Source organism: Saimiri boliviensis, chromosome 2, assembly GCF_048565385.1.
Source record: "Saimiri boliviensis isolate mSaiBol1 chromosome 2, mSaiBol1.pri, whole genome shotgun sequence".
Lineage (NCBI taxonomy): Eukaryota > Metazoa > Chordata > Mammalia > Primates > Cebidae > Saimiri > Saimiri boliviensis.
This window is the reverse complement of record NC_133450.1, coordinates 130,998,619-131,022,015: the sequence shown is the minus strand read 5'-3', so window position 1 is coordinate 131,022,015 and position 23,397 is coordinate 130,998,619. Positions and strand designations below refer to the sequence as shown.

The 23,397-nt window shown below is 42.2% G+C and overlaps 1 protein-coding gene across 2 annotated transcripts in view; it reads right to left on the bottom strand.

The window, feature by feature from the left end:
* Nucleotides 1-23,397, bottom strand: part of TDRD9 (tudor domain containing 9) — a 134,227-nt gene that overhangs the window by 18,466 nt on the left and 92,364 nt on the right. For both annotated transcript variants that reach the window (XM_074394372.1, XM_074394373.1), the window contains 10 exons: nt 22,206-22,306; nt 17,891-18,064; nt 15,676-15,787; nt 14,592-14,804; nt 14,233-14,322; nt 13,419-13,679; nt 9,435-9,590; nt 8,314-8,384; nt 6,677-6,786; nt 6,023-6,119 (listed from right to left, as the gene is read on the bottom strand). In XM_074394372.1, coding sequence (XP_074250473.1) covers nt 6,023-6,119; nt 6,677-6,786; nt 8,314-8,384; nt 9,435-9,590; nt 13,419-13,679; nt 14,233-14,322; nt 14,592-14,804; nt 15,676-15,787; nt 17,891-18,064; nt 22,206-22,306 — 1,385 coding nt within the window. The remainder of the gene's footprint in view (nt 1-6,022; nt 6,120-6,676; nt 6,787-8,313; nt 8,385-9,434; nt 9,591-13,418; nt 13,680-14,232; nt 14,323-14,591; nt 14,805-15,675; nt 15,788-17,890; nt 18,065-22,205; nt 22,307-23,397) is intronic.

Below are 23,397 nucleotides of genomic sequence, written 5' to 3'. Positions count from 1 at the left end.
AGATCTGCTTTAAGTCTGACTGGCTTCCCTCTGTGGGTGACCTGACCTTTCTCTCTGGCTGCCCTTTGCATTTTTTCCTTCATTTCAATCCTAGTGAATCTGACGATTATGTGCCTTGGGGTTGCTCTTCTTGAGGAATATCTTTATGGAGTTCTCCGTATTTCTCACTGCCTTGCTAGGCTTGGGAAGTTCTCCTGGATAATATCCTGGAGCGTGTTTTCCAGCGTGGATTCATTCTCCCCATCATATTCAGGTACACCAATCAAGTGTAGATTGGGTTTTTTCACATAATCTCATATTTCTTGAAGGATTTTTTCATTTCTTTTCACTCTTTTTCTCTTGTCTTCTCTTTTTATTTCATTGAGTTGATCTTCAATCTCTGATATCCTTTCTTCTGCTTGATCAATTCAGCTATTAAAACTTGTGTTTGCTTTACGTAGTTCTCATGCTGTGTTTTTCAACTCCATCAAGTCGTTTATGTTCTTCTCTAAGCTGGTTATTCTATTTAGCATCTCGTCTAACCTTTTTTCGAGGTTTTTGGTTTTTTTGAATCGAGTTAGAATGTGTTCCTTTAGCTCTGAAGTTTGTTATTATCCACCTTCTGAAGCCTGTTCCTGTCAATTCGTTACACTTATCGGTCAAGTTGTGATCCTGTGTTGTTGAGGAGTTGTGATCCCTTAAAGGAGAAGAGGTGTTCTGGTCCTTGATGGTTTCATCTTTTTCGCGCTGGTTTTTCCCCATCTTTGTGGATGTACCTGGCTGTTGTGTCAGGCAGCTGCTTGCTGAGGTCGCTTGTCTGCCTGTGGAGGCACTACTGGGTTTCTAGGGACTCCTTCAGGTTACTAGGGGAGCTTCCTGTGTCTTTTTTGTTTATACTGGGAGATTAGGCTTGCCTCTTCCACTGACCTGTAGGCACTGCTGGGTTGTCCCGTTGCTACGTAGGTTTCCTGTTTTTTGTTAAAACATGTAACCCAGTTCCACCCCGCTAATGGTGGGTTGTGCCCTTCCTCCACTGGGCTGGATCATTCAGGGTTCATCTCAGACTGTGGCACTGGCTGCGCAACCCACTAGAGTCAGAGCTTCAGCCCTCTGGGGTTTGTGTGGGAGGGTAGGGACCCACCCAGCCGCACCTGGCCATCTCCCCCTTTCAGCTTCCTCTCTCTCCCATCATGGGGTAGGGACGCACCCAGCTGCTCCCACTTATAACTCCCTCTCCCTCCAGCTGTGGGGAGGGGGCGATAGCTCAGTCCGAAGGCTCTTACTCAACTCCGTGCTTGTAATTCCTGGCGCTTGACTGGCAAAGATCCCTTGTTCTGTGTATTGCTGACGCTTTGGGGGAAGCGCTGTATCTGGACCTGAGTGCCAGAGTGGGGGCCTCCGACTTGCCAGTCAGATGCACTTTCTGGGTGAAGCAGTACCCTCCTGCCTCGGTCTGCCCTGAGTGGGCTTTGCTCACCATGGGACCAGACCCGTTGCAATGCACCTGGTACCTCAGTTGGAGCTAGGAGATCTCTGGATTTCTACATCTCTCTTGCTGGGTGTTGTGCCCTGGAGTTGTGTCTAATCAGCCATCTTGGATCTCCACGTGATCTGATGGTTTTATAAGGGGCTTTTCCTCTTTTTGCTCAGTACTTCTTCTTGCTGCCACTATGTGAAGAAGAATGTGTTTGCTTCCCCTTCCGCCATGATTGTAAGTTTCCTGCGGCTTCCCCAGTCCTGCAGAACTGTGAGTCAATTAAACCTCTTTCCTTTATAATTTACCCAGTCTTGGGCATGTCTTTACTAGCAATGTGAAAATAAACTAACACATTGGATACAATGGCTCACACCTGTAATCCCAGCACTTTGGGAGGCTGAGGCAGGTGGATCACTTGAGGCCTGGCTAACATGGTGAAACACCATCTCTACTAAAAATACAAAAATTAGTTGGCATGGTGGTGCACACCTGTAATCTCAGCTACCTCAGAGGCAGTGGTGGGAGGATCACTTGGAGGCAGAGGTTACCATAAGCTGAGATGGTGCCACTGCATTCTAGCCTGAGTGACAGAATGGGACTCTACCTCAAAAAAAAAAAAAAGTGACAGCTGTCACCTGGCTCATTCTCAGGACCCTTGGCACCAACCCACTATGCTGAGGAAGCCCAAACTAGCCTACAGAGAGACCACTTCTGGAGGTCCTCATGGAGAGTAACTGAGGCCTCCAGCCAGCAGCAACCAGCAGATGTGAGCCTGGACACCCACCAGCCTTCAAATCTTTCAGCTGGAGGCCCCAACGTAGGGAGCACAACAAGCCATCCCTGTGTGCCGTGATATAGTTCCTCACCCACAGAATCAAAGAAGGCTACTGTAGCTCAGTCAAGTTTTGGGGTAATTTGTTTCTAGCCATAGTAGCTGGAACACCCAGTTAAACAGTGAAAGTCTCCTTTTGATCTACCCTCATTTAATTTTTTTTTTATTGTTGTGGGTACATAGTAAGTGTATATATTAATTTTTAAGTTTTAATTGATAGAACTTCTTGTTGTTGTTTAAAGATTACCTCGATCCTCTCATGCCTGTTTAGAAGCACCACCATCCCAGGGTTACTGCACTGCCCTCAACACATGACTTATCCTCTAAACCATGGCCAGAATTTGGCCATCTCCTCAATAGTAAAATCTGGCTCCAAGAACCAAGGGAAGGAGGTAAGTTCAGTGTTCTCGTCACTGCAATAAGAGCGTGTTCTCAGATGTCTACTCCCATCCTGGAGGTTCCAGGCTCTGCTACTATGGAGCATTCTGCTCTCCCAGGGAGGTAGCCTCCACAAGGTACACAATGATGATGCCACTGAATCCAGGCTGACACCATTAACTACTCCAACTGTTCAGGGAAAACACCTGGAGGAAGGGGCAGCAAGAGAAGTGACTCCAGGGACAGACGTGTGGTGGATCAGCTCTACAATGGAAGTAAAAGGAAATCTGTTACCAAGGTTCAGTCACCCTGAGTTACCAAGGGGCCAGCTACAAGCGAAGGTCACATAGCAGAAAGAACAAAGGAGGGGAGACAAATGGCAGCTAGGTCAGTCCACAGCCAGTTGCAAGGAAGGGACAGTGGCCTCCACTTACATGTCTCTGCTTACAAATGGGGGGTAACCACATATCTCCTTTCCCTTTTAAAACTGAAAATCAAGATAACGTTTTCTGCCACTATCTTCCTTTCCTGCCACTATTATACAAAGAGCATGCTATAGGTGGCAAAAAATGATCACTTAGTGGTAAAGTTTAATCAATTGTGACAGGATAGTGACACACGCGGAGGGAGAACAGACTTTATTCAGAGACTGCAAGTTTCGTGTTTAACAAGGGGGGGCCAGGACAGCCTCTAGCACAGTAGCCAGACGGCCCCCCAAACAGGAGACGAGTCTCATGCAGGTGTGTGTGAAGAGAGGTGGCTCACAAATGGAAGCAGACAGGCACGGGTGCACAGCCTGGCAGTGGCTCTCAGGAGCTGCGGGCTCTCGAGGACAGCTACCCTCCAGAGTGTACCTAAGACACAGTGATGGGATCCCTGGGCCAGGTCTGTCCTGAAGACCCCCTCCTGCTTGCTACAGAGAACCGAATATTCAAAGTGAAAGGAAAGGAGAATGCTCATCCCATATCAAACAGCTCTCATCTTCCAAAGTTTCTCAAAAATGATTGTTACTCAACAAATAAAAAAAAACAAAAAACAAAAAACCTCCAACCTGGGAGACAGAGTGAGACCCTGTCTGAAAAAAAAAAAAAAAGAAAAGAAAAAACAAACAACAAAACCAAACTCATAACTACTCAGAGGCAGGCAGAGTTGGGAGGAAAATCCACCAGGCCTCTCTGCCACCTTTCTGAAAGTCACCTAGTTCAGCCTATGGATTCAAAGACAACTAGTCTTGGGCACACTGTCACATAAACCATCCCAAATCTGGCTCATTTCAGTTAATTCAACAAAATGAATATAAACCACCCAGCAAAGCACTGTATATTGTTATATATAACCTTCTCCTATTAAGCTTGTGCTTTTTCCAGAAAGATGGTGTTGTAAATACCAAGTATGTCAGTATTTCTTGAACATCTACAGCCTAAACACTTGCACTCTGGAGTTTGAAAAATAACAAACTACATTATTCAAATCCTCAAAAGCTGACATTTAAAAGAGGTGAAGTAGGAGCTTTGTCTAGTTAAAAAGACAAGCGGGGCATCCAAAGTGACATGAGGGGAATGGAGCTGCTTCTGTATTAGCCAAGTCTCAGGCTGGCATGTGCTCAGTGTGCTGTTTGCTCGTGAGCTAATCCCACTTTCACGTGTGGTTCCTACACATCTGTCTCCCCTACAAGGGCTCTAAGATATCTGAATTTACAGAGATATTTATCACATCATTATTGCAAAATTAGACAGGCCAAATTTCAACAATTAAAGGTAAATTAAATCCTTTCAGAACAAGAGCCGCTCAGAAACAAGTGCACGTATAAATAAAGCAGGGCGGTATCTTTGTAAGTCATCATAAGCCCATTCAGTAATATATGATACAATTATCAAAATGGATATTTACAAAGATATCATAATATCAAAAACCTGATTTTTGTGGGAAAAGAATATAACAAGAATCTAAAATAAAAATAAAATGTGTACATACATAACAATTTAAAATAAGTATATTAAATATTGAAGTTTAAATCTATAAATTTTAAAACGTGTTAATTTTTCCCATTCAGCTTTTTCTAAGTTGTGTGTGTGTGTGTGTGTGTGTGTGTGTGTGTGTGTGTGTGTGTGTTTGAGATGGAGTCACACACTATCACCCAGGCTGGAGTCCAATGGTGTAATCTCAGCTCACTGCAACCTCCACCTCCCGGGTTCAAGCAATTCTCCTACCTCAGCCTCCCAAGTAGCTTGGATTATGGGCACCCACCATCATGCCTGGCTAATTTTTTATATTTTTTGTGGAGTTGAGGTTTCACTATGTTGGCCAGGCTGGTCTTGAACTCCTGACCTCATGATCTGCCCATCTTGGCCTCCCAAAGTGCTGAGATTACAGGTTTGGGGGCTAAGTAGCATATATTTTCATGAAAAAATATTGTTACAACTGAAAAAAAAGCACTACACATTTTTGAGACTGCACTATCAGATTCCGAACAGGTATGACAGAGAGGACTGAGCAAACGATGGGTCTTTTGCCTTGACTGAACTCAGCCCCCCAGGTCTACGGACCACCCCCCATGCTCACCAGCTGACTAGAAAAGAAGAAAAGGGTAGCTTTCCATGCCCCCGACTCCTGAACTGCTACCAGGCCTCTACTGCAGTCTTGTCATGGCCATTTCCATCCTGCCCAGCAGAATGTGGGTTCCTAAAGCCCAAATATTACTCCTTTTCTAGCCACCCCCACCTCCCTGCTCCACTAAAGCCTAGGTTAGTGGTTTCCCCACAGAGAATGCTCTGTCAATCCCCAGTGTGCAAACGCCACCTTACAAAGCGGCAGCCCCCACTGTGAGAGTGCCTTCAAGAGTTCTGCCCATATCACCACACACTCGTCTCTGTCAAACTCTCTGGGAGAAATCCTGGCTTAATCGTGGCACTAAGAAGAGCCACAATCTGCTGACAATCTGCCTTCTAGAATCTCATGGTTACCACAGGAAGCAGGACTGATGGGTTCTTGTTCACAACTGGTCACCAGAAAACCTGGAATCACATTCACCGCCCATTAACAATGGTATGTCCATCACCATGACATTTATTTTGAGCCTCATTCCTAGCGCCTCCATTTCAAATTTCTTTTGCCCCACTTTTCCCTCAAGCTCCTAGGTGACACTGTATGTACCTTTACAAGCTTTTTGAGTTTCTTTCAAAATCAGCCCAAGTGTAAATATATCAATAACAATACAGGCTTCACCCCAAGCAGTGAGACCTGCTATGGCCACCTTCCATAAAGGCTTTCTTTCCAAACAAAGCAAGGAAAGGCACCCATTTTTCCTACCCAGGTTCTTATTTTACAAAGCCCACAGAAAAGACGGATGCCCATACCTTAGCTCCATCACCGGTGCGAATAACATGCTGAGGAGAGCCGGGAGCCCAGGGATAGGAGGCATCAGAGAAGTTTCTCTCAGCAGCATCGTAGATCCTGTTCAAGTCATGCTAAATCAACACTGGGCATGAACTCACACTGCTCAGGGTGGCGTTCCCTCCCAGCCCGCTCCTACTCATCTGCAGGCATCCCCTCCCCTGCTGAGTCTGCCTTGTCCCTACAGGCCCATCCCAATAGTAAAGGACTCCCTGTTCTCTGTTCCCACAGCACCTTACAGAGACATTCCACTATGATGCTTAAGTTTTTACCCCATTTGGGGATAACTCTTCTATTTGGTTACTCTTTGCATCAGGCTATTGGGTTTTTCCCAGGGCCAAGAGCTTGGATGTATCCTACTTTGAAGCCAAGCAGGGTGGAAGGAATGAAAGATCCAGGAGTCAATTATTAATACTTCCTACATCCTTGTATAAAAGGAAAAGTGAGAATGCTCCACTGCTTAAACTCACACCAGCCAAAACACTCAGAAAATGGCCTAAAAGAACAGCAGGAAGTGTAGACTTGTCCATCAGTTATAGGATAAATTGTTCCTAGTAGCTGAAGTCAGGGTAAAGAAAAAAAGAGAGGACAAGGTATGAAGAGAAGCCTTAAATTACCAGTCGTGTTGACGGACAGGGAAGCTGCAACCAGCATCCTCTGGTGCAGGTCTTCAGGGGCGTCACTGATAATGACGGAGTTGATGCTCTCCTTCTCAATCCAAACACATCTAAAAGGCAGGAGCACCAGGACATGGAGTGACTGACCCACCAACCAGGCAATGTGCTCTGCCAACTCACAAGCAACCCATTTCAAAAACACAGATGGGCAACTGCGATGACAGGTGGGAAGAAATATTTAACTCCCCACTCTCCTGCACATCTCCTTTCACTGGACCGCCTTTTCAACACAGGAGTCTTCCAGCTGGTCCTCAGCTCTCTTCTCTCTCTACTCCTTCCTGCGTGATGCCAGCCACTCCTTGGCTTAGGAACCACCTGCATGCTGTGGATGACTGAACCTCTACCTCTGCTCGAGACCCTCTGTCCTGCACTGCCAACCCATAAGGGCCATCACCTGCATCCTGGCAGAGGGAGCCGAGTGTGGCCCACCTCACAGTTCCTCTATCACCTCTCAGCAGAAGCCTGCCAGTTCCAGCAAGGGCACCCTTTATTCTTCCTCTTCCCTCATCACTGACTCTTATGCAGCTCCAGCCTTCTGCTTCCGCTTTGAAAGTGCTGGTGAAGCTGCTTCTGTACCTCCTGCCATGGACTCAGTCTCCCATCTTCCCACCCTGGATTACAGCAGGGATCACCCTCAGAAGCATGTTCCTGCCTGAGATCTTTCTATTCTGAAATCCAATGCTGGCTTCCCATTGGGGCTTCTGAGCACAGGCAGTTCCCCAGAGGCCTTGTGGAAGTGCAGGCTCATTTGTAAGGCCCAAGGGGACCTGGGCATCTGCATTTCCAATGCGCGCCCTGGAGGACATTTTGAGAAGCCAAGGCTTACCCAAAGGCATCACTCTAAAATGCACAGAGTAAGACTCATCAATCCATTCAGGATAAAGTCTACAAAGCCATCCTCGTGTCTGCCACAAGCTCTGCATCTCCCTTCCCCCACCCAATTCTCCAATCATACTAAACTTACTTGAGCTCCTCACATGTGCAAAGTCTGAAGCTCAGACCTATGCACTCACCAGTGGAGCCACCCTCATCCCACCTCCCCTCTTTTCCTCCAACACCTGCACCTTGGCTGATGCCTCTGCATCCACCAAGACTCAGATTTCTCTGGAAAAGCTCCATGGTCTTCCAAGGGTGGCTGGTGCCCACTAGATACTTTCATGATGTTCTGTGCCCTTATCAAGAGCCCTATCACCCTGTATTGTAGTTACCAACTTCCCCTACGTCTCCCCAACTGGATCCATAATTTTCATGAAGATGAACAACTGCTTTTTGTTCACTACTGTTTGCCCCAAACCACACACTGCTCCTGGCATACGGCAGGCACTCACAGCTTTTCTGGATAACAATTGTAACAAGAACAGAAAAAAATGTAGTCTCTGATAAAAGATACGTCTTATGTAGAACGGCTTTCACATGAGAGAGAGAATACCTCAAATCAGGAGCTGGGAGAGAATGAGAGGTTAGAAAAGATAACACATTCCAACAGTTTAGATATAAAGATACATTATTTTCTGATGACGTCTATAAATAGAAAGGCAGAGAAAAAAAAATTCATGGAAAACTGCAGTTCATCATACCTGAATTTGGATATTCTGGTCAAGCTATGGCACTTCAGCTCATAAGGGTTAAAAGGCCCGTGAAGTATCACCTGCATGCACAAAATGTAGGACGTGTCACCAACAAACAAGATAGTACCTAACATGAACTTTTAAAATGCAAAAGTCAGCTCAACCTTCAAAGAAAAAGACATCTTATTCATAATATCCTCAGGATTCAGTTAAGAAAAAGTGCCTTAAAGAAGGTATTTTTCGGCTGGGCGCGGTGGCTCAAGCCTGTAATCCCAGCACTTTGGGAGGCCGAGGCGGATGGATCACGAGGTCGAGAGATCGAGACCATCCTGGTCAACAAGGTGAAACCCCGTCTCTACTAAAAATACAAAAAATTAGCTGGGCATGGTGGCACGTGCCTGTAATCCCAGCTACTCAGGAGGCTGAGGCAGGAGAATTGCCTGAATCCAGGAGGCGGAGGTTGCGGTGAGCCGAGATCGCACCATTGCACTCCAGCCTGGGTAACAAGAGTGAAACTCTGTCTCAAAAAAAAAAAAAAAGAAGGTATTTTTCTGGGATGTAACTGATTCTCTTCAATGATTTCACTAACATTCCTCGATATATATGTTTAAGAAAGCCTTTGAACCACAACAAAAATCACTGACAAATAATTTAGTAAAAATACTATTAAATTTCAATTGCAGCAGATCAACGCAGTTGCATAGGCAGACCTGAGCCCACACAGCCAGCGGCTGGGGAAACACAAGTGGAGTCCCTGAACAAGGGGACATCCTAGCCAGCTCTCTTCTCCAAGCAGGCGGGCAGCACCAGCTCCAACAGCCAGCCAGGGAGTCCAAGGCTGGGACCAGTCCTCTGGGTTCATGTGCTGTGTTTCCTTCAGTCTGACAAAAAAGCAGGTGTCAGGATGGTTTAAAAAAAAAAAAAAAAACTAGTCAAAGCTTCTCTCTAAAACCCACTAAACACTAAACTCTAGGGTTATTTCTTATTATAATAGGATCCATTACGAGAAAAGTAACAGCATTAAAAACCAGAAAAGAAAAAACCACCATGACTACTCACTACAACTCCTAGCATATAAACGTAGAATGATACTAAGCTTTTAAATTATATTTTAAAACTCCTACAATCACCTTGCAGTTTGGAGTACCCAGTTTATTGGAAGAAAAGCTCTCTAACAAAATCCGGATGAGATATTTCTCGTCGTCTTTCACAGGAATGGGCACAGAGCCATCTGTCATGTTTTCTACTGACTTGGAAAAGAGGCCCTTGAGAACTTCGTGGCTTTGCTGAACAAAGAAGAAAAGTTTGTTTTGTTTCAAAAAAAAAAAAAAAAAAGATTACAAGCACTTTCTTCCAAACTAATCAAAATATTTCATAGGCACAGTCTTACTCTGATTTCTCTGTCATTAATAAAAGTATAGGGAAATAATGTTATCAAGTTCATTTTAAGAGTCAAATGAAAGAAGTAAGACTTAGAACCTTATTTATTCAAACAAAAAAAAATCGGCTGTTGTGAGATTTAGCCATTAGAGAATTTAAGAGAAATAAACTTTTTTTTTTTTAAACAGTTTTTACAGTTTGGGTTTTTTGAGACAGAGTCTCACTCTTGTCACCCAGGCTGGAGTGCAGTGGGTCAATCTCAGCTCACTGCAACCTCTGCCTCCTGGGTTCAAGCAATTCTCCTGCCTTAGCCTTCTGAGTAGCTAGGATTATAGGTGCCCACCACCATGCCAGGCTAATTTTTGAATTTTCAGTAGAGATGGGGTTTCACCCTGTTGGTCAGGCTGGTCTTAAACTGCTGACCTCAGGTGATCTGCCCACCTCGACCTCCCAAAGTGCTAAGATTACAGGTGTGAGCCACCACACATAGCCTACAGTTTTTTTAATTTTCTTTTTTCTTCTCTTACTTTCATTCCTAAGAAAGAAACATTTTTACAGGACTTTTTTACATGTAAAACTTTGGTTTTACACTGGAAATATTAACATAATTTCCTGAAGTGTTTTTAAACAAATTAAATACAAAATTCAACCAGCACCCTGGCTAACATGTTGCTAGACTGTCCTTTCCTGATTCCAAGCACTCTTCATCCCCAGCAGAAATAAAAGTAAAATAAAGGACCTTCAACATCAGCTTCAAAAATGGCCTCTCTGATCATCTCAATTGATGCAGAAAAAGCACTTGATAAAATTCAACATTACTTCAAAACAAAAAAAAATTCTCAGCGAATTAAGTATAGAAGAAACATACTTCAACACAAGAAAGGCCATACACGACAAACTCACAGCAAACATCATACTAAAGCAGGAAAAGCTGACATCTTTTCCTCTAAGAACTAGAACAAGACATGGATGCCCACTTTCACCATTTATATTCGACATAGTACTGGAAGTCCTAGCCAGAGAAATTAGGCAAGAGGAAGAGAAGAAAGGGCATCCAAATTGGAAAAGAGCAAGTCAAAATGTCCCTCTCTGCAGATAACATGATCTTGTATATAGAAAAACCTAAAGACTCCACCAAAAAACTCTTAGAGCCAATAAATGAATTCAGACAAGCTGCAGGATACAGAAATCAGCATACAAAAGTAGCATTTCTATACACCAGTAACTAGCTAAAAAAAGACATCAAGAAAGCAATCCCATTTACAATGCCTACAAAAATAAAATGAAATACCTAGGAATAAATTGAACCAAGGAGGTGAATGATCTCTATAATGAAAACTACAAAATACCAATCAAAGCAATTGAAGAGGAAACAGACAAACAAGACATCTCATGTTTATGAACTGGAAGCATTCATATTGCTAAAATGACCATACTATCCAAAGCAAGCTACAGATTCAGTACAACTGCAATCAAAATACCAATGACATTCTTCACAGAAATAGAAAAAAAAATCCTAAAAGTTCATATGGAACCACAAACGACCCCAAAAGCCAAAGCAATCCTGAGCAAAAAGAACAAAGGAAGAGGCATCATGGTACCTGACTTAGAAATACACTACAAAGCTAAGGTAACCAAAACAGTATTATACTGGCATAAAATCAGACACACAGATGACCAATAGAACAGAACAGAGAACCCATAAATAAAGCCACACATTTACAGACAACTGATTTTCAACAAAGGCTCCAAGAACATTCACTGGGAAAAGGATAGTCTCTCAAATAAACGGTGCTGGGAAAATTGGACATTCAAATGCAGAAGAATAAAACTAAACTCCTATCTCTTGCTATATATAAAAATCAACTCAAAATAGGTTAAAGACTTAAATGTAACACCTAAAACTATAAAAACTACTAGAAGAAAACAAGGAGAAGTACTTTAGCAGACTGATCTGGGCAAGGATTTTATGGCCAAGACTTCAAAAGCAGAGGGAACAAAGAATAGACAAATGGAACTATATTACACTAAAACCCTTCCACACAGTGAAGGAAACAATCAACAGAATGAAGAGACAACCTGTAGAAATAGAAGTTGCAGTGAATTGAGATCATATCATTGCACTCCAGCCTGAGCAACACTAGTGAAACTCTGTCTCAAAAAAAAAAAAAAAAAGACAAGACACACAAATAACCAACAAATACATGGAAATTATCAACAACACTAATGATCAGGGAAATTCAAATTAAAACCATAATGACAGACATCATCTTACCCTAGTTAGAATGGCTATTATCAAAAAGAAAGTAAATGCTGGTAAGGATGCTGAGAAAAGGGAATTCTTATATACTCTTGGTAGGAAGGTAAATTATTACAGTCTTTATTGAAAACAGTGTGAAGGTTACTTATAAAAACTAAAAACATTAGGAACATACAATCCAGCAACCCCACTACTGGGTATTTATCCAAAGGAAAGGAAATCAGTACATCAGAGATATCTGTACCCCCAGGATTACTGCAGCACTGGTCACAATAGTCAGGATATGGAACCAACCTAGGTGTCCGTGAACAGATGAATGGATAATTAAAATATAGTATATACAAAATAAAATACCATTCAGCCACCAAAGGAAAAAATCCTGTCATTCTTGGCAACATGGTTGAGCCTGGAGGACGGTATGTTAAGCAAAATCAAGTCAGGCACAGAAAGATAAACATGACATGTTCTCACTTATGTGTGGGAGCTAAAAAAAAAAAAAAAGAATTGAACTTATGGAAATGGGAGAGTAGGACTGTGGGTATTAGAGGCTGTGGATATTAGAGTAGGACTGTGCGTATTAGAGTAGGACTGTGGGGAAGGGGAGGATAGAGAGAAGTTGGTTAACAAACACAAAATTACAGCTAGACTGGAGGAATAAGTTCTTGGGGTCAGTATGGCCACCTATAATGTGTATTTTCAAAAAGCAGAAGAAAGGTCTTCGATGTTTACAACACAAAGAAATAATACCTGACGGGACAGATTTGCTAATCAACCTCAATTGATCGTTACACATTATAAACACATATCGAAATACCATTCTATATCCCATAAGGATATACAATTATTATGTGTCAACTGAAAAAGAAAAAAAGTGGCCTCTCAAATGTGCAGATCATGAAAAATAACTCTAACACTGATTTTGAAAGAAATCATTGAAAGAGGTTTCAAAATGCTTGAAATATTTGAAATATTTTATTAACTACTTCCATTAGGGAGATAAATCTTGGAATCCATTTTTAAAACTCCCCATATATAGAACATTTTCAAATCTATCCTAAGAAGATAAAAAGCTGAATAGGAGGCTGGGTACAGTGGCTCACACATGTAACCCTAGTCCTTTGAGAGGCTGAGGCAGGAGGATCCATTGAGCCCAGGAGTTTGAGACTAACCTGGGCAACACAGGGAGACCCTGTCTCTATTTAAAAAAAAAAAAAAAAAAAAAAACTAAATAATTTTTAAAAAGAAATAAAAAAGCTAAATAGGAGACCAACAAAAACAATACCTAGCCACCCTAATTTTGTCTCAGAGAAATCTAGAAGACATTTAAATTGGTGCCACCAGTCAACACAAGTACAGCACAGCAAATGGTGAAGAACACTGTCTGCCTCCTCCTGTCCCAGTGTCCATAGAGGAAGGAAAGCCCGCCCCGTTTTCTCACACAAACACGTGCTCCAGCAAGGGCAAAAGCACACACCTTGGACTCATAGGACTCCTCCGTGAGCTCGGCATAGCCCTGCTGGATGAGGACGTCTCTTACGTTGACCGCATCCTGGACCCCTGAGTACTGGTACAGGTCCACATGCAGGACGCTGTGCACCACAGAGAAGACCTTAACAAGAAGGGTGCAGCCGCTCACCAGAGAGGCAAACCACTGGCTGGCCCCGTCACTCCAGTGCTCACCACAAACAAGAGATTTTGCCGATGGTCTCATTTTGCAAATCTTAAATTCCAAAGCCTACAGGACAGAAGGGCACAGCTCAAATAACTTTATAAATGAGCAAAACACTCATCCCAAATACCACTGAAAACAGACCTTGTTCAGGTATCTTCAACAGTGTTCTCATAAAAGTCCCAATAAAACCGATTTGGGTTGGTGAGAACTTCCTAAAGAACCTTGATTATGCTTTTTAACAACAACAATGAACATTTAGAATAATTTTTAGGTTGTCTTCATACTGATGGTAAGGGCATGTATGACTATGTCTCTGGCCTACCTAAAAAGTCTGTCTGGTTTTAACATAACCAGAAAACTTAGAAACAATATTAGGAAATATTACTGGATTAAAACAACAACTTTTTTTTTTTTTTTTTTTTTTTTTTGCTAAATCTGAAACCTTTTACTTATTTTTTGAAAAGCAGAAACCAAATTTGGTTAGTGTGACAAAATAAGTCCCTTCCCTGTCCTAGGCCTTAGCTCCCCTATCTGCAAGCTGAGGTGGGGCACCAGAGGACCCTGTAATCCTGTCTTAGCATTCAGCATTCATTCCCTGGAGTCTTCTCTATCTTACCTGGAAAGGAAGTTCAAGAAATTGACAGGGAATCTCCATCAAAAGATGTAGATCTACATGAGACCTATTGCCATAATCTACAAAGAATACCTAAAAAATAAAGCAAGCATACACTTTAATATGGGGTCAAAAACAATGTCCTACCTGAGCAATCTGAGCAGTGTCTGCTCCAATCCTACAATTATAGAATTCTTAGAGTAACCTGAGCTTAAATCCACATATCAATGAGGGAAACAGACCACTTTGCTAACTGTAATTATTTTAAATTTAATTTCCACCTATAATTATAAAAGATATTTGATAAACTGCTATATGTCTGTCTCATTTCCCTTCCAGTGACTTGTTACAGAAAAACATACCTCAGCAGAACTTCCAGAAACATAAAGGACTTGAGCTCTAAAGTAGCTCTGTTTGCCAAAAACAGCAAAAGGTGCCAGACAGACCAAGTCTGGATGTGGGTGAGTGGGCAAGGGCATCAATGTCAGTTGGTTGATTTCAGCAGTAAGCTTTTTCAGAATCTCTGCGTTTTTTTCATCAATCCTATATCCCCAAAAGTGTCCCACTTCAACCACCTAAAAAAGGAAGAGGAGGAGCAGAGATGAAATATAGAAAGGACTTTCGTCCGGAGGAAAATGAACTTGAATCATAGAGCTGACACCTTATGCTGCACCACATCTCACCAGCATACTCCTTGGAACATAAGTATTCTACAGGTTTTTAACAGGTGTTTTATAAGACAAAAAGAGGGGGTCCCCTGGTAAACTCAGGTAAGGAGGAAATGTGTGAAAGATATTCTTTTCTTGGAGGTACGAGACTCATTCTCACATAAAGGTTCTGAGATTATATAATCATTTCAGCCAGGCACAGTGGCTCACACCTGTAATCCCAGTACTCTGGGAGGCAGAGGTGGACAGACCACTTGAGGTCAGGAGTTCGAGACCAGCCTGGCCAACGTGGTGAAACCCCTTATCTACTAAAAGCACAAAAATTAGCTGGGCATGGTGGCACACACCTGTAATCCCAGCTACTTGGAAGACTGAGGCAGGAGAATCGCGTGAACCGAGAAGGCAGCTGTCACAGTGAACAGATAGTGTACCTCTACATTCCAGTCTGGGTGACACAGCAAGACTCTGTCTCAAATATATACATACTTTTTTTTCCCTCTAACATGTATCTTGTTAAATCTCTTTATTTCAGCATTTTAAATGTACTTGATATTTTAAAAATTAACTGATTCTAGAATAAATGTTTCATTTTCCATTTTAACCATATTTCAATTTAACAAATACAGTGATAATTCAAGCTCACCCACATTAACAAGATTACCAATGTACACAAGTTGTGTGTGTGTGTGTGTGTGTGTGTGTGTGTGTGTGTAAACTTCCTGTATATAACATGATGGTTTTAGATTAAGAAGGAAAAGCTCAATTACTTCATCCTTACCTCGGTGACATCAATAGTTAGAAGGAGATCTGTAACTGTCTGGGAACTGTCTGATGTGTTAAGTGAAACTTGTATAGGGTCTACCGTCTGCTTCTGAAAGTCCACATTCACCCTATGTAATATGAATTTTTAAAAAAATAAAAATAAAATTTTATAAAGAAAACACATTTACATATGTGAAATTACCACTTGAACTAGTCTAATATTTCTACAAGGAAAGAACATTTTAATAAAATACCTAAGACAGAGATGACAAATTTGATTTCATCTCAAACATTAATTTCTGCTGGCTTCTGAAGGGCTCTGGAAGGGGCACACACCCCAACAATTATATATTCCCCTCCAGGAATACATTATGAAGGGCAAGACTCTCAGGGAATATCTATGTTCAAGGGTATACATTCTAAATCTCAGACCTGCGATGTTTCCTAACTTGTGTTTTCAAATGTGCACCACGACCTTCAGAAAAGTACAAGAATCCATGCTTGGCTTGATGCTACATTAGAAAACACACATGTGATTTTCCAACAAACCCCAAAAATATTTTCCCTTAAAGGCTAAAGATAGTAAATGCTAAACAACTGAAATACAAAAGATAAATTTGATAGAAAACAAAAATTTCCTTCTCTAATACTTTATTCTGAAATGAAGAGAATTATAAAAAACATTCTGATCCAACTCTTTTCCTGATCTCCGGATCCATTTTTAATGAGTGACTCAGGCAATGAGTGACTCCCTGGCATTCAATCACAAAAGTAAACTGAGTCTGACCTCACTAGAGCAGGAGAGGTCTTCTCTGCATGAACGACTGAACCCACTACACTCTCAAATTCTCAGAAACCAAGTCACACACTGGGTAAGTCAGATGGAACAGATTTCCCTTCCTCCACCAACTCCTCAGATTCCTATTAAGTTCCTCTCAAAACTGAAAACTCTACAATTAAGAAATAATGAGATTTCCCACATATGTGATTATGGGAATATGGCCAAAAGGCAAGCAATCTGTCACAAATATCACGGGTGACTTCGTTTGGTCTAAGAGAAGACCCACCAGGGTGATGGCAGCTGCATGCAGCAAGTTGCCTCTGCCCTGGGCTGAGAAGTCCTACAGACAGCCCCAGCCCTGCACCACTCTCTAGGTGGGCACAGAAAAGAGGTCATTTGGCAAGGAACGGCAGCTTGCACTGGTAAGCAATTCGGTGCCCCCAGCTGCATCTCCATTATGTCCCACTGTCTGCTGTGCTGAGGACAAAGAATATTCCACATTGCTTAAAAAGAGAATTCTCAAAAGAAAATGCATATTCCTATCTAGGAAGAAATGAAATTAACATTATATTTAATCCCTGCTATTTAAAATTCACATAAAATGATATCACTCAATCCTCTCAACAGCCCTCAACATTTTTTTTTTTTTGAGACAGAGTCTCACTCTGTCACCCAGGCTGGAACCTCTGCCTCCTAGGTTTAAGCAATTCTCCTGCCTCAGCCTCCCACATAGCTGGGATTGCAGGCACCCACCACTAAACCCAGCTAATTTTTTTTGATGTTTAGTAGAGATGGGGTTTCACCATGTTGTCCAGGCTGGTTTTGAACTCCTGACCTCAAGAGATCCGCCCACCTTGGCCTCCCAAAGTGTTAGGAATACAGGTGTGAGCCACCGCGCCCAGCCAGTATCATTTCTATTAAACAGAAAAAAACTGAGGTTCAGAGAGGTTAGGTAATGTGCCCAAGTACACACAGTGAGGAGAAGACGCAACCAGGATTCAATAGCAGCTCCACCCGGCCACAACAGTGTCTTTTTTTTTTTTTTTTTTTTTAAAGACAGCATCTTGTTCTGTCGCCCAGGCTGGAGTGCAGTGGTGCGATCTCAACTGACTGTAACCTCTACCTCCCAGGTTCAAGAAATTTTTCTGCCTCAGCCTCCTTAGTAGCTGGGCTTACAGGCGTGAGCCACCAAGCCCAGCTAATTTTTGTATTTTCAGTACAGATGAGATTTCACCATACTGGCCAGGCTGGTCTCAAACTCCTGGCCTCAAATGATCTGCCTGCCTCAGCCTCCCCAAGTGCTGGGATTACAGGGGTGAGGCACTGCATCCAGCCAAGCCAGTGCTTTTAACATGAACTGAAGCAAGGTCAGATCAATAGCCATTTTAAAATAACATCTGAAAATGTGAAAGCAGGTAGAGCGTGTCTGCCACCTCCCTCCCAAAAATACCTTGTGTTCCTGAGCTTTGAGATATTCCTGCCTTGCACCTTCCCTTCAATTTCCTCTGCAGAATGAACGTTGAGTTCAAGTGAAACTTTTAGCTGAGACATCTTAATTGCCATATACACTGCAGGAAGGGTTTTAAATCTCTCTGTTGGATTTCGTGAAAATTCCACAAAGGCTCTGCTCCGCAAATGTAAATTTAAAAATAAATATATCAGGCATCTGATTTTAAAAACTGCATATTCATTTCTCTCAAGATTAGACAGAAATTCTGTCACATCTCTCCTCAAAATGCCAGTAACTCTTCAATCTATAATCAATCAATAACATTTATTAATTTATCCAATGGAAATTAATTTAAGAGAAATAAAAGTTACAATGACATGTCATTAAACCAAAACCAAGTATCATCCTTGTACAATACAATGCAGAATAAACACTAAAGTCACATAGAATTTTGGGCTAAGAAATCTTACTTCATTCTTTTCATAATTATAAAAGAATTTTCATGATTATAACAGAATGTCTTTCTAGACTATCATAAAACAAAACAGATATAGAAAATGACAAAAATGCATAGCTCAGTGATCTTTGTAATCCCCCTTCAAAAAAAACTATTAAATTTATTACCAAGCGATATAGTCTAGATCTGTGTCCCTGCCCAAATCTCATGTCCAATTGTAATCCACAATATTGGAGGCAGGGGTTGGTGGGAGGTGACCGGATCATGGGCAAGGATTTCCCCTTGCTGTTCTCGTGATAGTGAGTGAGTTCTCTCGAGACCTGGTTATTTAAAAGTGTGTAGCACCTCCCCCTTGCTCTCTTCCTCCCACTCCAGCCATGTAAAACGTGCCAGCTTCCCCTTCAGCTTTCACCATGATTGTAAGTTTCCTGAGGCCTCCCCAGAAGCAGCAGCCGATAGAGCCTGCAGAACCATGAGCCAATTTTCTTTTATAAATTTCTTTTCTTTATAAATTACCCAATTTCAGGTATTTTTTTGTAGCACTGCAAGAACAGAATAAAACACTAAGTAATGTTGATAAATGCCCTCCCTTGCCCCAGCCCATATTTCCATGTCCCATTCCAGTCCCCTCTCTGGGGCATGAGCAGCAGGCATGGAGCAAAAGGTGCCTGCTGGATGTGCCAGGCTTAAAGAAGACAGTGTCAAGTTTACCTTGCTATGCATGCATGTTCTAATGCTCCTGGGTCCCCACATTGTCAAAGAGCCACAAAAACAGACCTGGGCCCCTTTCGCTACTATAAAAATCATCCTGTAGTGAGATCTCTCCTGGAAATGTACACCCTGGGCAGTTTGGAAAGATGCCCAGCAGAAAAGGTGTGTGGAGCAAGTACATGAACGGACCCTTTTGACCCACTCCACCTTCCTCTACCCTCCTTCACACTCCATGCTCTTCACTCATAAATGTATGCCTTTTCCTTCCACCCACTGCCTGATTCATGCACTTCTGCTTTATCTCCTTTCTTTAGAGTCTCTCCTAGGACTCCGCTGAAGTAATTTTAAACTCCAGACCTCAGCATCTGCTCTTCATAGCTCCATCCTCCCCAGTATCCAGGCTGGAAAGCCAGATACTCTTGGGCTCCTCTTCTTTGCCCTCCACATGCAATCACCAGCCAAATCCAAGACATCCTCCTTCCCCTCTGTTGCCTCCTTTTCACGTCAAATACCACCATTCTGGCTTCACATCTCAGTACCTCTGCTTTGGACTACTGCTAAGACTGTAGGCCGGCTTCTTCCTCTGTGTCAACCTTCCCCTTATCCCTGAGTAAGGTCCATAAAACACAGTTCTGGTCAGAACACTCAAAGGACTCCAAGTCCCCATCTAGTCATGTTCACACTCATCAATCTTCCACAGAAGACTGTCCCAAAGTCAGCATCTGACCTCTTCAAAACAGACTCCATCTGACATAGCAGCTCCACCCAAACTGCTGCCAGGTATGTGTATACAGTCTCAGCTTTCTACCATCAAGATCAGTTCATGCCTGCCTCCCAGTGGAACACCACCCCGACCCTGCTGCACCACCCCTGCACTGGCCACCACACCAGCCCAAGACCTCACAACCTTCCAATGTCCACTCGAGGAAGTCTCAAATGAATGTTACTGCTCTGATATTGGGGCCTAGATAGAATGTCTTTCTTCTGCCCTTCTGGGGCTCTCCCATGACTTCTCACAGCAGGCAAATGTCTGAAACTAATTTGTCTCTCGACTGCTACCACGAAGTTGAAAGCTTCTTATGAGAGAGTATGATGTGTCCATGTACCCTTCGCACCTCACAGACTGTTACATGAAGTCAGCCCTCCTCTATGCCAAAAGAAACAGTTCTTATTCTTTGAATCGCTCTATCTTCCTTTGCCTTTCCTGAATCCCAAGAACTGGTACTGGTATAACAAGAGAGAATACTGCTACTTCCCCCCCAAAAAAATTGGTATGACATTTGTATTAGGACTAGAAAGCTGGAAATATGAAGAATGCAAAAGATATAGTTAAATACCTATAAAAAAAGGTCCAACACAGGCTGGGCACAGTGGCTTACGCCTGTAATCCCAGCACTTCGGGAAGCCGAAGCAGGCAGATCACCTGAGGTCAGGAGTTTGAGACCAGCCTGACCAACATGGAGAAACCCTGTCTCTACTAAAAATACAAAATCATCCAGGCATGGTAACACATGCCTGTGATCCCACCTACTCAGGAGGCTGAGGCAGGAGAATCGTTTGAACCCGACAGGCAAAGGTTGTGGTGAGCCAAGATTGTCCCATTGCACTCCAGCCTGGGCAACAAGAGCGAAACTTAGTCTCAAAAAAAAAAAAAAAAAAAAAAAGAAAAAGAAAAAGAAAAAGAAAATAGGTCCCACACAGGAAGAACAATAAACAAACACAGAACCCAATCCAGTTGTAAAGATGAGTGAACAAAAAGATGTTGCAATCTTATGGGAGCCAAGACTTCTGACCACTCAAATCAGTCAAAGGAGCATCATGCAGAACTGGAACCTCACCCAGCTAAGTGGACACACAATATTCAGGAATGAGTTTAGCTGTGTGATTCCAGCTTTAAGTAAGTGACTTTATATATGTGATTAAGAATCTTACTATAATTTATATCAGAATATTTAAGAAAAGTTCAGACACTACAAGTTTAATTCATTAATTCTCTAGTTAAAACACTTAGGAAGGTTTTGCTTGTTAGGGAGTTGTGTGTTTGCCTCATGAGGCATTTACAGGCCTATAAAGAAAATCAATATATTAATCATAGAAATGGAACTTAAAATGCTGGAGAGACTTACTCCAAATTGAAAACTGACTTAATGTTCAAATTGAGTGAATTGGACATTAAAGAAAAAGTGTTTATTCTTATTTACAAAGCTTTGTCAAATTAAATAAAAATTTCTAAAACATTTACAGAACACTGGAAAAAATTTCTAACTTTAAAAATTAAAAACTTTGGCCGGGTGCGGTGGCTCAAGCCTGTAATCCCAGCACTTTGGGAGGCCGAGGCCGGTGGATCACGAGGTCGAGAGATCGAGACCATCCTGGTCAACATGGTGAAACCCCGTCTCTACTAAAAATACAAAAAATTAGCTGGGCATGTTGGGGCGTGCCTGTAATCCCAGCTTCTTGGGAGGCTGAGGCAGGAGATTGCTTGAACCCAGGAGGCGGAGGTTGCGCTGAGCCAAGATCGCGCCATTGCACTCCAGCCTGGGTAACAAGAGCGAAACTCCGTCAAAAAAAAAAAAAAAATTAAAAACTTTAAGCTTCTTGGTACATAAACATTTCCTGTTAGAAATAAAAACTCAGTGATACTCCAAAACACACCATTTGTTCCTTACATGCAGTAAGTAGGGCCAAACCGAGTTTTTACAATGTTTGCCTTCCAAAAATATTCAAAACATATCTGCCTTAGATAACTATAAACAGATACACTCTACTCTGGAGCATCTTCATGGCCCACAAAATAACTCTTCCTAATGACTCACTGAGAAAATCTGAGGACACGTGCATGAAAGTGAAGATCACTTTCAGAGAATCTGCCTTAGCATCACACAGAGTTACTGAACCTTCTTGGAGTGACCACACTTGACCACTAACCAGCAGCTTAGTTCCTTTAAGAGGCCACTTAGCAGAAAGAGAAGATAAATTGCTTCTGACCATAAGATAAACCAAAGCTACATTCTGAAAGCCAACTGCAGCAGCCCATAGGAAAACCCATTTCCATGGGTACTCCGATTTAAGAATTAGCATCTGTAAACATTTGAAACTTTATGCCTCCTTCATAATTGCAGCTGACTACAAAAATATACTACTTACTTTGCACCATCAAATACAATGGATTTGACTTGACCACATTGTCTAAAGAGAGACTGTAGTTGTTTATAGTAAAGGAATCCATAGGGAGGAATGTGCTTCAACTGTAAAACATAATACAAAATCAGAGCAGATTATTAGACCTAACAAAATAGCTTCAACAATAACAAGCTCAAAGCTGCTGCACATTGTTTTAGTATCTAAACACATAATTTACTATCTTTAACCATAATATATAAACTCTACAGATCAGTGCATTTAATGACTTTTAAATTATAACTAAGTTCTATAATAAATATGTTAAATAAAGGCTAATTCTACACCTGTTAAAATAATGTAAGTCGCTCATCCTAATCCCAGCACTTTGGGAGGCCGAGGCAGGCAGATCACGAGGTTGAGAGATCAAGACGATCCCGGCCAATGTGGTGAAACCCCGTCTCTACTAAAAACACAAAAATTAGCTGGGCATGGTGGTATGTGCCTGTAGTCCCAGCTACTTGGGAAGCTGAGGCAGGAAAATCACTTCAACCCGGGAGGTGAAGGTTCCAGTGAGCCGAGATCGTGCCACTGCACTCCAGCACTTCAGCCTGATGACAGAGTGAGACTCTGTCTCAAAAAAAAAAAAAAAAAAAGTTTAAGTCTAACATACCAAAATTAGTATTTGTTTACTTCTGTTTTATTTTCCCTTAAAATAATCAAGCTTACTAAATACTTCTTTTTAAAAGAGATTTCTACATAAGGAATAATGGGAATGTAAACTTCAAAGGAAAATGTCTAACTAATGAGAGGAGTAGGTATTTCCTCATCACCACAGCAGAAGGACAAAATAGCACATGATCAAATCGGCACTGATCTTTACTGTATAAACACTCAGGCACCACAGTGGGTTTCTGCAAAGCCCTCCCAGCCCTCCATACATTCCCTGGACCAGGGCCACCCCGTGCCAGCCCAGCTCTGCACAGAGCTCTGTGACAGGACGGGCATAAGTGAAGGCATGGGCTGGGACTCAGATCCAGTTATTTCCTGTCTCCTCACTCCCTGAATCTGCATATCTCCTTAGGCAAGTTACAGAGTTGCCCAGAGATCCAACTGCCACATCATGAAATAAGAATGACATGAGAAAACCCCAACTCAAAGGGTGGAGTGAGGCTCAGAGAAGAATAAAAAGTACCTAACACACAGTCTCTCAAGTGCT